The 13,839-nt window shown below is 43.0% G+C and overlaps 1 protein-coding gene across 1 annotated transcript in view; it reads right to left on the bottom strand.

Annotated features, from left to right (window-relative positions):
- Nucleotides 1-216: 216 nt before the first annotated feature.
- The window catches only part of CRIP1 (cysteine rich protein 1), a 33,442-nt gene continuing 19,819 nt past the window's right edge, over nucleotides 217-13,839 (bottom strand). Inside the window, exons 2-5 of the mRNA XM_056545344.1 lie at nucleotides 9,246-9,340; nucleotides 6,003-6,060; nucleotides 5,881-5,925; nucleotides 217-517 (exon numbers count right to left, since the gene is read on the bottom strand). Of these exons, the coding sequence (XP_056401319.1) occupies nucleotides 5,885-5,925; nucleotides 6,003-6,060; nucleotides 9,246-9,340 (194 nt within the window). The 3' untranslated portion in view covers nucleotides 217-517; nucleotides 5,881-5,884. The remainder of the gene's footprint in view (nucleotides 518-5,880; nucleotides 5,926-6,002; nucleotides 6,061-9,245; nucleotides 9,341-13,839) is intronic.

The raw sequence follows: 13,839 nt of genomic DNA on the forward strand, positions 1-13,839 counted from the left end.
CCTTTAAGGCTTTCCTTCGGTAAAGCAGGTTAGAAAGTGAAGAATGAGGCAAGAAATTGTATTCTTGGTAGGGAGATGTGCAGTACGGGGTCACAATGGCTACATTAAGAAATGACTGATGGTGAAACCTATTCATGGAGTCACTAAATATATACACGGTACATTTTATATATAAGTAGTATTTACGGAGCCCAAGACGCCAGACACAGCAGACAATTGTCTTTTTTAAAGTATTACTATTTATTCATGAATAATCACATCCACTTGCATTATATTTCTATATCAAAAAGATTACAATATTCATGAACGGTCTGTACTTTAGTGGTATTAGGAATAGCAGACGGGCGTCGCATTGCTAATGGTTGATACAGGTAGATCAGATGGTGGCGGAGGCACCAGATCGCTATGGCTGTCGCATACATTTATAGATGAGTACTGGCGTATCAATAGGAGGCAGGGGCAAACAATTCATTGCAAGTAGGTGGAGAATTTCTCTTAAAATGATGCATGGTCAGACCTGAGGAAACAAAGGACATGTCAGTATACATCAGACTGTGCATCATCAAAACTGGAATATAAGTTATATTTGTGGTCAATCTGATCTATCCGTCACAGCTGATGGTTTGTTACAATGTATCCAGGTCAGGAATTCTCTATGAAGTCACTAGGCAATCGTCCTACACCGGGCTGGTGCAAGGATTTTTGCCACCCTAAGCGAAAGCAAATTTTGCCACCCCTTGACCCCAGCCTTTGACACTCCCCATCTTACTAATGGGGTGCAGAAAATGTCGAAAAATGCTGCGGTGGCGCTTCCAAGGAATTAACCCAAAGTCGTGGCTATAAAGTAAAGGATTTATTTTTACAGCATAAAGAAATCAAAGAAAATAAATAAAGCAAGACGCGTTTCGGGAGTCACAGCTCCCTTTTTCAATTGCAGGTGGGTGCTGCCTCAGCAACCACCTGCAATTGAAAAAGGGAACTGTGACTCCCGAAACGCGTCTTGCTTTATTTATTTATTTCTTTATGCTGTAAAAATAAATCATTTACTTTATACCCACGACTTTGGGTTAATTCCTTGGACGCGCCACCGCAGCATTTTTCTACATTTTCTGCATTCTACATGCGGACCCGCCTCATGCTGCAGGCCTGCATACCAAGCTACCATCACCGGCAAGGGACACGCTACCCTCCACCCGGGTACCTACCTACACCGGCTAGAGACCTACACCGCACCCGGCGCCACCTCCAGATAGGCAGAAGAATGCAAATTATTATGGTATCGGGGGGGGCCTGGCTGGACAGGTGCTTCGGATGAGTGGCGGCTGCTTCGCATGCTGGCTACTAACTTTCTTGCTGCAGGCAGAGCGGTGCCGCCATCAAGAGGGCGCTCTAGGCAGCTGCCAATTTTGCCTATAGGCAGAACCGGTCCTACATTCAGAGTTCAGTGGAGCCCTATGGGTACGAGAGGTCTCAGAAGTTGGCAAACTGTTGGCCATAGTTCCAGACTAGAAGAAGACTGGCATCGGGGCATTGCACTGCTGCATTACATAGGACATCCTGATGCTGCCTGGGCATTTCTTCCCTGTCCCATCCCAACTTCTCCTTTAGCTCTCTCCTGCCTTCTCTACCATCATGCATCATCCCAGACTCATATGGTCTTGGGCAGGGTGAAGTCCTGGGAAAAAAAAGTGGGGGAACTGGTCCTGCTGGACTATTGCTAATGGGAACCAGGGACGTGCACACATAGACTCAAAAAGGGGCTTGAGCACCTGTCCTTGCCCTATGATCCCCTCACTGATTGGGACCTCCACGGAGTGATACAGGTCCCATTCAGCTGACATGACTGCCGGAGATCCCTTACTTCAGGAATTGTGTTAATAAATGTAAAGTTTTTTTTAATTTTTTTATTAATAATGAGAAGTGCCCTTTTTTCTACTTGAGCCCCTGCCCACCAAAATGTCTGTGCACTTCCCTAATGGGAACAGTGTTCCAATTGTGGAAAAAGGGCAGGAACTCCGTTCCCATGCGTTCCTGCAGAACTTGAGCCCTGGTCTAGGGTGGCCTTTGGCAGGCATCTTTGAATGTGACACTTAGCTGGTGCCCGCTGCCTCTTGGTTGCCCAGTGTGATCATGCCTCTGAGATTCTTCTCAGATGCCCCATACACCAGCAGACCTGACTTGGTTGCTCTGCGGAAACGACAACTGCAGAAGTTTGAGGCCTACAGGCTCATTGTTGGCTGGAGAACACGATCCATACACAGGTGGGGGGCAGACAGGCATTGATGGGGCAGTGCCAAGACCATAGGAGAAAGATGCTCTTTTAACCCTTAAAGTGGTACTCCTCCCCTAGACATCTTATCCCCTTACCAAAGGATAGGGGATAAGATGTCTGATCGAAGGGGACCCCCGCGATCTCGGCTGTGGCACCCCAGACATCCGGTGCATGGAGTGTACTTCGCACCGCGCCGGATGACTGGCGATGCGGTGCGTGCCGGATGACTGGCTATGCTGAGCATCTGTCACACCCTCTCCCATAGAGGGGGCGTGGCCGTGATGTCACGAGCGGGGCATGGCTGTGACGTCACGAGCCTCCGGTGCTGCAACCTACGCTCTATACGAACACTGGGTGCAGCGGGGTAATCACGGGGGTCCCCAGCGGCGGGCCCCCCGCAATCAGACATCTTACCCCCTCTTTTGGATAGGAGATAAGATGTCTAGGGGTGGAGTACCACTTTAAGACACCATGATCAATTATTTACATTTACTGGTGTAGAGTTCTAAATTAAAAGGGGTTATCCAGGAATCGAAAACTGAGATTTTTTTTTTTTTTTTTTTTTTAAACGCTCCCCCGTTCGTCTCCAGGTTGGGTGTGCTATTATAACTTGGCTCCATTCACCTCAATGAAACGGAGCTGCAGAACCACACCCAACCTGGAGACAGACAAGGGGCGATTCTCGAAAGAAACTGGCTATGGTTTTTCGATTCCTGGATAATCCCTTTAACTTAGAGATGACATTAGAAAATCCCAATCATCACATTTTAAAAATGCAAGGTGAACAGTTTTTATACAGTAATAGTAGACACAACAGATAAGGACGCGTTTCGGCGTGAGCCGAAACGCGTCCTTATCTGTTGTATCTACTATTACGGAATAAAGTCTACTCACCTCACTTTTCTCTGTCATTACCACAAGACAGACTAACAAATGCATCCGAATTTAGTTTGGGGTCTGATTTTTTTTATTTATTTTTTATAAAATTTGAAGTAAAACATTTGGGGACTTAGTTACATTTGCTATTATTAGATTTTTATGTTTTTAGCCTTTTTTTCCAGTTTTGAAATTTTTTTTGATAAGAGCTTCTCCGAGATAAGGACTCCCCAGTGTTAAAATGTTTGGGAGACCCTGCTCTATGCCGATACATTGTAGCAAGCCCTCCGCACAGGAAAGAAATTGTAAGGCTGCGTTCACACGGCAGTCTAGACCCGTTCCGTTCTTCTCCCGTCAAAATTAAAAACGGACAATAACGGATACAAACGGATGTTACTCGTTTGTATCCATTTTTGTTCAGTTAATAAACCATAAAAACATTTTTTTTGTTCTGAGCATGCTCAAAAGTAAAAACGGATCAAAAAACGGATAGAAAAAAACGGATGACATTAAAGGCTCATCCGTTTCCCATAGACTTCAATGTTAAATTTACTGTATCCATTTTTTTCTTCAGTTTTTTTGGACGGAAAGGAGTGCAGACTGGTGCAAACGGATTGTAAAAAAATACCATTGACATGAATGGGATTTTTTTTTTAAACCGTTTTGAATCCGTTTACAGCCTGCAAAAAAGGAAACAAAAACGGGGATAAAAAAATGGGGACAGACGGCCGTGTGAACGCACCCTAAGTGCCCTGTATCGGCAGATGTGCTCTGTTAGTCACAGACTTCATGTTGCCATAGAAAGCCATATGTAGTCTGCAGATGTATTTGCAAAGTAATGGTAACATAAATCATATTATTCATGGAATAGTAAGAAGCACCAGTGTAATGAGAACCTTGTATTATGGAGTCCCCTGTCAGGTGATCTATTTACTGCACCACCTGGGAGCAGTATATAATAGATGGAGAGAATATATACTATGACTTGGAGCCAGATTTCTAAGTAAAAATTAAAAGGGATTCTCCACTGTAAAACATTGTATTTTAGATCAACTGGTGCCAGAAAGTTAAACAGATTTGTAAATTATTTCTATAAAAAAAAAACGTAATCCTTCCAGTACTTATAAGCAGCTGTATGATCCACAGGAAGTTCTTTTCATTTTGAATTTCCTTTCTGTCTGATCACAGTGCTCTCTGCTGACACCTCTGTCCATTTTAGGAACTGTCCAGAGTAGGAGCAAATCCCCATAGAAAACCTCACCTGCTCTGGACAGTTCCTGAGATGGACAGAGGTGTCAGCAGAGAGCACTGTGGTCAGGGAGAAAGGAAATTCAAAAAGAAAAGAACTTCCTGTGGATCATAACAGCAGCTGATGAATACTGGAGGGATTAAGATTTTTTAATAGAAGTCATTTACAATGACAAATCTGTTTAACTTTCTGGCACCAGTTAATTAAAAAAAATGTTTTTTCCAGTGGAGAACCCCTTTAAAGTAAATCATGACAGGACTCATAAGAGAGACAGAAAGAGTCCTGATTTAAACACACACGCACCAATGTGTTTTCAGAGTAAACTGTCAATCATATTGTATGGGGGCGGAGTAAGCAGGACTCTTACTATTGTTCCCATGAGTCCAGTGAAGATTTACTTTGTGATATACAGGTTTATATGATTTGGAGCAGGATTTCTGAGTAAAAAGTAGGGTAAATCATGACAGGACTCCTAAGAGAGGCAGTGAGAGTCCTCATTACCCCGCCCATAAATAGTGATTGACAGTTTTCCCTGTAGTAGTGTGGGCGGAGTAAGCAATAATCTTACTGTCACTCCTGGACCATTGTAAGAGTCCTACTTACTCCGCCCCATATAATATGATTGACAGTTTACTCTGTACACTAAAACAAAGAACGCTGTCAATCACTAGGCGTGGGCGAGGAAATCAGGACTCTTACTGTCTTTCTTAGGAGTCCTGGCAAGATTTACTCTGCTTTTCACTCAGAAATCCTCCTCCAAATATCAATTTAAATATTACAGACATTGGGGGAGATTTATCAAAACCTGTTTAGAGGAAAAGTTGCTGAGTTGCCCATAGCAACCAATCAGATCGCTTCTTTCATTTCTGAAATGACCTCTAAATAATGAAAGAAGCGAACTGGTTGGTTGCTATGGGCAACTAAGCAACTTTTCCTCTGGACAGATTCTGATAAATCTCCCTCTAAATCTTTACTTGACTCATAGGAACAATAGTTAGAGTCCTGCCTACTCCGCCGGGGCAATGAGGACTCTCAAAGCCTCTCTTAGGAGTCCGGTCATGATTTACTCTACTTTTTACTAAGAAATCCTGCTCCAAATCATATAAACCTATATATCACAGAGTAAATCTTCACTGGACTCATGGGAACGAGGGTCCTTTTTACTCCACCTCCAAACAATATGATTGACATTTTACTCTGTAGACACATTGACGAAGGGAAAACTGTCAATCAATAGGTGTGGGCGGAGAAATCAGGACTCTCACTGCCTCTCTTAGGAGTCCTGATTTACCCTACTTTTTACTCCTGCTCCAAATTATATAAACCTATACATCCCAGAGCTGAGATGCTCTCCCTCTATCCTATGTTCTTCTTCACTAGGGTAGCAGAAATCACCCGACGGGTTTCTTTTCCTGCATCAACAAAAGTTAACTTGTTTTATTGCTTAAGTATAATGGAACTTTGGGTGAACAACGGTACTTACTTCTTCATTTAAAGGAGTGACTTTCTGTTCCTCCACGTCCAAATCCTGAAAAACAAATGTATGTTTAGACCCAGACAGAAACACCTTAGTAAATAATCATAACTATATGCTAAAAGGCTCACCTTTTGGTCCGAACAAGGCGCCATAACAAGGCTGGTTGCAATAGGGTTTTCCCTCATGCTGAAAAAAAAACAACAATAAAACGTGCAAATAAGTACGAGGTATCAATATAAGAAACATAGTAAAGAATATTGTATTATATATTATATAGCGGAGCCCGACGCCAATGTAAAACAGGTCTAATTGGGACAAAAGTGACCCAAAATAATAAGCATAACAAGAAGGTATATACAAACATAGACAGTGCTATGATGTTATGTCTAGCATAGGTACGAGGTATAATGGTGTATAATGGTCTTTAAAATTGGGCTTAAAAACTGCTCAGCGTTTGGAACAGACTGTTCCAAACGCTGGAGCCGGGAGCTTGTAACGTCATAGCCCCGCCCCATCATGACATCATGCCCCACCCCCTCAATGCAAGTCTATGGGAGGGGGTGTGACGGCTGTCACACCCCCTCCCATAGACTTGTAATGAGGGGGCGGGGCGTGATGTCACGAGGAGGGGGGCTATGATGTCACAAGCTCCCGGTGCCGGCTCCAGCGTTCGGAACAGTTTGTTCCAAATGCTGAGCAGCGGAGTACCCCTTTAAAGGGTGTTATGAGCTAGACATGGGTTAAGGGTTAAGCTATCTCACCCTAACCTGCTCTCTCTATTACACTCTTCTTAGAACCTGACCCTTATTATACCCTAGTCGCCCTGACCTCCCTACGCGTTTCTTCCATCTGTAACAGTGGAGTCCTCAGGGGACTTTGTTTAGGGGGCTAGTAACGAGAGGTAAATTAAAGTATATACAAAACCATTCATACACAACAAAAGACCAAGAACACGGGTGTAGTAGAACTGTAATGCCAGGAGTGGGTATGTACAAATTCCCAATATACTCCTACAGCATAAATAATGGACCACGTGAGAGTAAAGGTGACTGCTAAGCGCAGCTATAAAACTACCAAACCTACAAACACTAATACTGCAGTAGACCAAGGTGTATAAAAACGTGATAGAAACTGAAAAAATGGTCGTCTCTGAAAGCTATACAGACAGTAATATGGAATAAATAGTAAGTGGCTCTCGGAGGGTATACATTGCACACAAAATAGGGGTTCACAGGGTGCCAAAGAAAGTACCTTAAAATAAACTGCTAGTGCCAGTACAATAACATGACCACAAAGATACCCACATATGTAAGTCAAGAGACAACCAAGAGACATCCACCCCTATGTCCGTTTCGGATCTGAATCCTTCTTCTGGGGGATAGTATATCAGAAGAAGGATTCAGATCGAAACGCACGTAGTGTTCATGTTATTGTACTTTTGTACTGACACTAACACTTTATTTTAAAGGGGAACTCCGGTGAAAACCTTTTTTCTTTTAAATCAACTGGTGGCAGAAAGTTAAACATATTTGTAAATTACTTCTATCAAAAATCTTAATCCTTCCTGTACTTATTAGCTGCTTAATACTACAGAGGAAGTTCTTTGCTTTTTGGAATGCTCTCTGATGACATCACGAGCACAGTGCCCTCTGCTGACATTATTATAATAATAATGCTTTATTTATTGTTGTCCTTAGTGGGATTTGAACCCAAGTCCCCAGCACTGCAAGGCAGCAGTGCTAACCACTGAGCCACTATGCTGCCCTTAGCATACATCTGCTATACATCTGCTATACATCTGCTATGCACAGTTGCTAAAATAGACAGAGATGTCAGCAGAGAGCACTGTGCTTGTGATGTCATCAGTGTTCCAAAAAGAAAGGAATTTCCTCTGTAGCATTCAGCAGCTAATAAGTACTGGAAGGATTAAGATTTTTTAATAGAAGTAATTTACAAATATGTTTAACTTTCTGCCACCAGTTGATATAAAAGAAAAAAGGTTTTCACCGGAGTACCCCTTTAAGGTACTTATTTGGCACCCTTTGGATCCCTATTTTGTATGCAATTGATTACCCTCTGAGGGCCACTTAAAGGGGTTATCCAGGAAAAAAAATGTGTTTTATATATCTACTGGCTCCAGAAAGTTAAACAAATTTGTAAATTACTTCTATTAAAAAATCTTAATCCTTTCAGTACTTATGAGCTTCTAAAGTTAAGGTTGTTCTTTTCTGTCTAAGTGCTCTCTGATGACACGTGTCTCGGGAAATGCCCAGTTTGGAAGAGGTTTGCTTTGGGGATTTGCTTCTAAACTGGGCGGTTCCAGAGACAGGTGTCATCAGAGAGCACTTAGACAGAAAAGAACAACCTTAACTTCAGAAGCTCATGAGTACTGAAAGGATTAAGATTTTTTAATGGAAGTAATTTACAAATCTGTTTAACTTTGTGGAGCCAGTTGATATATAAATAAAAAAAAGTTTTTTCCTGGAATACCCCTTTAAAGGGATACTCTGCCCCTAGACATGTTATCTCCTATCCAAAGGATAGGGGATAAACTGTCTGATCGCAGGGATCTCGCTGCTGGGGACGCCCGCGATCTCCCTGCTGCAATTGGCGTTCGTTTAGAGCGTCGGGTGCAGCGCCGGAGGTATGTGACGTCATGGCCATGCACCGCTTGTGACGGCCATGCCCCCTCAATGCAAGTCTATGGGAGGGGGCGTGACGGCCGTCACGCCCCCTCCCATAGACTTGCATTGAGGGGGCGTACCCGTGCTGTCACGAGCCTCCGCCCTGCATCGCCAGTCATCCGGCACGGAGCGAAGTTCGCTCTATGCACCGGATGTCTGGGGGTGCCACAGCCGAGATCCTTTGGATAGGGGGATAAGATGTCTAGGGGTTGAGTTCCCCTTTAATATTTATTTCATATTACTTTCTGTATAGCTTCCAGAGACGTCCTTTTTTTTCAGTTTCTATCATCTTTGTTTTTATCTAGAGATGTGCGAACTTTCAGTAAATTCGGTTCGTCACGAACTTCTCGGCACGGCAGTTGATGACTTTTCCTGCATAAATTAGTTCAGCTTTCCGGTGCTCCGGTGGGCTGGAAAAGGTGGATACAGCCCTAGGAGACTCTTTCCTAGGAATGTATCCACCTTTTCCAGCTCACCGGAGCACCTGAAGACTGAACTAATTTACGCAGGAAAAGTTATCAACTGCCGAGCCGAGAAGTTTGTGACGAATCGAATTTCGCTCCTCTCTATTTTTATCGTGTTTTTATGAATTTTTCTGTATCTAATATTGTACCGTACACCTTGGTCTGCTGCAGTATTAGTGTTTGGAGGTTTGATACATAACAAAAGCTAAATAATGTACTGTACCTCAGCGTGACTCCCAGGGGTCAGGGTCTTGTTGCACTTCTCACATCGTAGGCATGGCCTGTGCCAGTCCTTATTTAGTGATGTCACTCTTTCGGCTGCAACAACAACAAAAAACAGGAATTTTAGGAATTTCTTGTAGACGTCAGTTTTTTGTACATTGCGTGACTGCAGAATACACAGCATGATGGATATCCTCCTGTTGTAACATGAGCGTACACAGAAGCCGGATTATATATATATATATATATATATATATATATATATATATATATACTACAAATGTAAACTGTAGGATTGTATTGTTATCTTAAACCTACATTCCAGGAGAGATGACGGAATATTGATACCACCTGCGGCTGTTACAAGCTCGGTGGCTGGAACGCTGCACCCGTATGGATGTAGACGAGTAACAGACAAGGTCAATGAAAATGTTATGAGGTTTTGGAGCTTCCTGTTATTGAGAACAAAATAGTCATTGTCCTCTTCTAGCAAAAGATAATACGTAGACAGGGCTAATGTTTCCGAATACTGTTTGGCTCCTATTCAGAAGCATAGACAAGGTGTATCGTGGTGGATTATTTACAGGTTGGGTTTCACCAGATGGCTACATAAATTCTTAAAAGGGGTACTCCGGAGCGTTTGGAACCAACTGTTCCGAACGCTGGAGCCGGGAGCTCGTGACGTCATAGCCCCACCCCTTCATGATGTCACACCCCGCCCTCTCAAAGCAAGTCTATGAGAGGGGGCGTGGTGGCTGTCATGCTCCCTCCCACAGACTTGCATTGAGGGGGTGGGGCGTGAAGTCATGAGGGGCGGGGCTATGATGTCACGAGCTCCCAGCTCCAGCGTTAGGAACAGTTTGTTCCAAACGCTGAGCAGCAGAGTACCCCTTTAAGACCTTGGGTTCTAGACCATAGAAGAATAAAAAGAAAAAATGTCCCACCATTTCCCATTCCCATAAAGCTCTGCTAACCTTTATGCTAATTTACATATTATACCAGTGGTAGACAAATGGCACCCATAGTCCGCACCAACCCTCGAGTGCTCAGCTGGTAGCATTGGCTACCATCTTAAAGGGGTACTCCACTGGCCGGCGTTCGAAACTAAATGTTCCAAACCGTTTTCGCGCTGCGGGGGATGGCCACACCCCTCGTGATGTCACAGCCATGCCCCCTCAAGGCAAGTCTATGGGAGGGGGCGTGGCAACTGCCACGCCCCCTCCCATAGACTTGCATTGAGGGGGCGTGGCAGTGGGTACTCTGGTGGAAAACTATATATCAACTGGTGCCAGAAAGTTTAAACAGGTTTAGAAATGACTTCTATTTAAAAATCTTCTTCCTTCCAGTACTTCTCAGCTGCTGTATACCACAGAGGAAGTTCTTTTCTTTTTGAATTTATTTTCCGTCTGACCACAGTGCTCTCTGCTGCCACCTCTGTCCATGTCAGGAACTGTCCAGAGTAGAAGCAAATCCCCATAGCAAACCTCTCCTGCTCTGGACAGTTCCTGACATGGACAGAGGTGTCAGCAGAGAGCACTGTGGTCAGACAGAAAAGAAATTCAAAAAGAAAAGAACTTCCTTTGTAGTACACAACAGCTGATAAGTACTGGAAGGATTAAGATTTTTAAATAGAAGTAATTTACAAATCTGTTTAGCTTTCTGGCACCAGATGATTTAAAAAAATGTTTTCCACCGGAGTACCCCTTTAAGTTTCACAAAATTCAGAAGGGTGCATGACCATTCAAAGGCCATTCACTCATACGCAGAGGAAGTAAAGTTGCACCTAAAATGGACTTATGTACCACACCATAGTGGCAGATTATGTGGTTGCTATTGGGCCTTTAGGGATAGGGGGACTTGTCCTGGATGGTCCCATTTTTTTTTTCTATTGGTAAGAATATGTACAAAATCCTTTCTCCAAGGAACTGCATTATCAGCCAATGAATGGACGGGGTATTGACCAATGGGTCATGGAAAGGGGAAATAATCACCAGACCTGAGGGGCAAAATCCCATGTCCCCCCTTACTTCTATGTATCCCACTGGGCAGTATATTACTAGTGTTTTATAAAACAGTAGTTTACACTTTGGTTCCGACTTCAGCAGTAGCCAGCGCTCCTTATCCCTGCTTTTGAGTTATCTAAAGAATTTTGGATAACTTCTCCAAGTTCTTGTTGTTGACTGTACACTCGACCGCAGACGTAATCTGGGAATATTTCAGACATTTTGAAGTTTATCTCTTGACGTTCCTTGAAGTTTGTATTGAGCAGCTGTATAACTGCTGGTGACATAAAAGATCTGATCATATGGGCAGAAGGTCAGCGTTTCCCAACCAGGGTGCCTCCAGCTGTTGCAAAACCACAACTCCCAGCATGCCTGGACAGCCAAAGGCTGTCCAGGCATGCTGGGAGTTGTGGTTTTGCAACAGCTGGAGGCACCCTGGTTGGGAAATACAGAACTAGCGTAATAGCGGTCTTGAATCTGTGGACCTCCAGATGTTGCAGCATCTGGAGGTCCACAGTTTGGAGACCACCGCACTAGGGAAATATAGCGGACTGCCCGACACAGGTCACATTATTGTCCGACATGGAAATAGTTTGAATAACCAACAACTAACTATTCATAGTTAATCTTCTTTAGCGCCAGAGATGGAAACGGCGTGACCGGCCTGCTGCCAAGATGCTTTTCAGCTGTAGGACTGAGTCACGTCTGACATTCTGGTTGCTAAGGAAATATCCCCTATCAACCACAGTTGTCTCAATGTGGTGGAAAAAACCATCAGCTCCCTTATAACGTTGGTTTCAGATTCGTCAGCGGCGCAACCGCTACTTATAGGGGAATTCCAGTGTCAGCCTGTAAACCGTAACTAACATAGTTATTGCTATTTTTTCAATAAACCTTGTGCTCATACTATTTAAAGGGGTATTCCAGTGAAAAAATGTTTTTCATATCAACTGACTCCATAAAGTTAAACAGATTTGTAAATTATTTCTAATAAAAAAAAATCTTAATCCTTCCAGTACTTATCAGCTGCTGAAGTTGAGATGTTCTTTTCTGTCTGACAACAGTGCTCTCTGCTGACACCTCTGACCATGTCAGGAACTGTCCAGAGCAGGAGCATTGGCTCCAGAAAGTTAAACAGATTTGTAAATGACTTCTATTTAAAAAATCGTAATCCTTCCAGTACTTCTCAGCTGCTGAAATGGAGCGGTTCTTTTCTCTCCGGCCACACAGTGCTCTCTGCTGACACCTCTGTCTGTCTCAGGAACTGTCCAGAGTAGGAGCAAATCCCCATAGCAAACCTCTCCTGCTCTGGACAGTTCCTGCCATGGACTGAGGTGTCATCAGAGAGCACTGTTGTCAGACAGAAAAGACCATCTCAACTTCAGCAGCTGATAAGTACTGGAAGGATTAAGATTTTTTAATCGAAATAATTTACAAATCTGTTTAACTTACTGGAGCCAATTCATATTTTAAAAAAAAAACATTTTTTTTTTACTGGAATACCCCTTTAGGTTCTCTACTGTCAATTAATTAGAAGTCCACTGTCTCCAGAGGATGAAAATTTGTTCTAGGTGAAGATCACTTTGGCGCATGCCATGATAGAAGAAGCAGTGGTGATGCATTGACTGTAACAAGCCATGCACCATTGTGACCCTCACATGACTAGGAACAGAAAAATTCTTAATTGTCAGAATGGAGAAGACATCATAAACACAGTATATTAAAGGGTACCTCTCATCAAAAAAAAATTCGATATATTATAGATTAATGTATGCAGAATAACTTTACAATTGCATGTTATTAAAAAATATGCTTCTTTCTATTTAATTTTCCACTTTGAAGAAATGACCACTAGGGGTCTCCCTACCAGTCCTGACAGCAAGCATTTCAGACTCATGCTGGAGTCCTAAACACTACGAGCTGCCAGTCTGCTTTGTTCACAAAGGAGAACACTCAGAGCTGCCAGCCTGCTTTGTTCACAGCCTGTTTGGCTGTGAACAAAGCAGGCTGGCAGCTCTGAGTGTTTAGGACTCCAGCATGAGTCAGAAATGCTTGCTGACAGGACTGATCGGGAAAAATACAATAGAAAGAAGCATATTTTTCATTAACATGCTATTGGAAAGTTATTGAACATTCATTAATCTAAAATATATCAAAAGTTTATTTGATGAGAGGTACCCTTTAAAAAACAAATTGTGATGAACAGTAGCAAGGAGGTTCAGCTGGACCACATTGACAGTACTAGTCCAATCTAATATCAAGCGTAGAGAGATAAGACTGCGTGTTGTGCTGGATAGTTGACAAGCCAAGCCAACCATCTAATGCTCCGTGAGTATTCTTAATGGGTCCTAATCTAAATAATCAGCTGTAGACAGGATCCAGAAGAATCGGGGAAAAAAAAAATCCTGAAAGACGGTAATAACCAATAACAATCAATGTCCGGACAAACAAAGTTTTACTTTTTAATAGTTGACAAGGTGTTTCAAGAGGATACTGCTCTCTTCGTCAGGTGTGATGAAGGGAGGAGTATGCTCTCGAAACGTGTTGTCCTCTATTATTGTAATGATCTGCTCATATCGTTTTTGTGCCATG

Source organism: Hyla sarda, chromosome 11, assembly GCF_029499605.1.
Source record: "Hyla sarda isolate aHylSar1 chromosome 11, aHylSar1.hap1, whole genome shotgun sequence".
In the NCBI taxonomy this organism is placed as follows: domain Eukaryota; kingdom Metazoa; phylum Chordata; class Amphibia; order Anura; family Hylidae; genus Hyla; species Hyla sarda.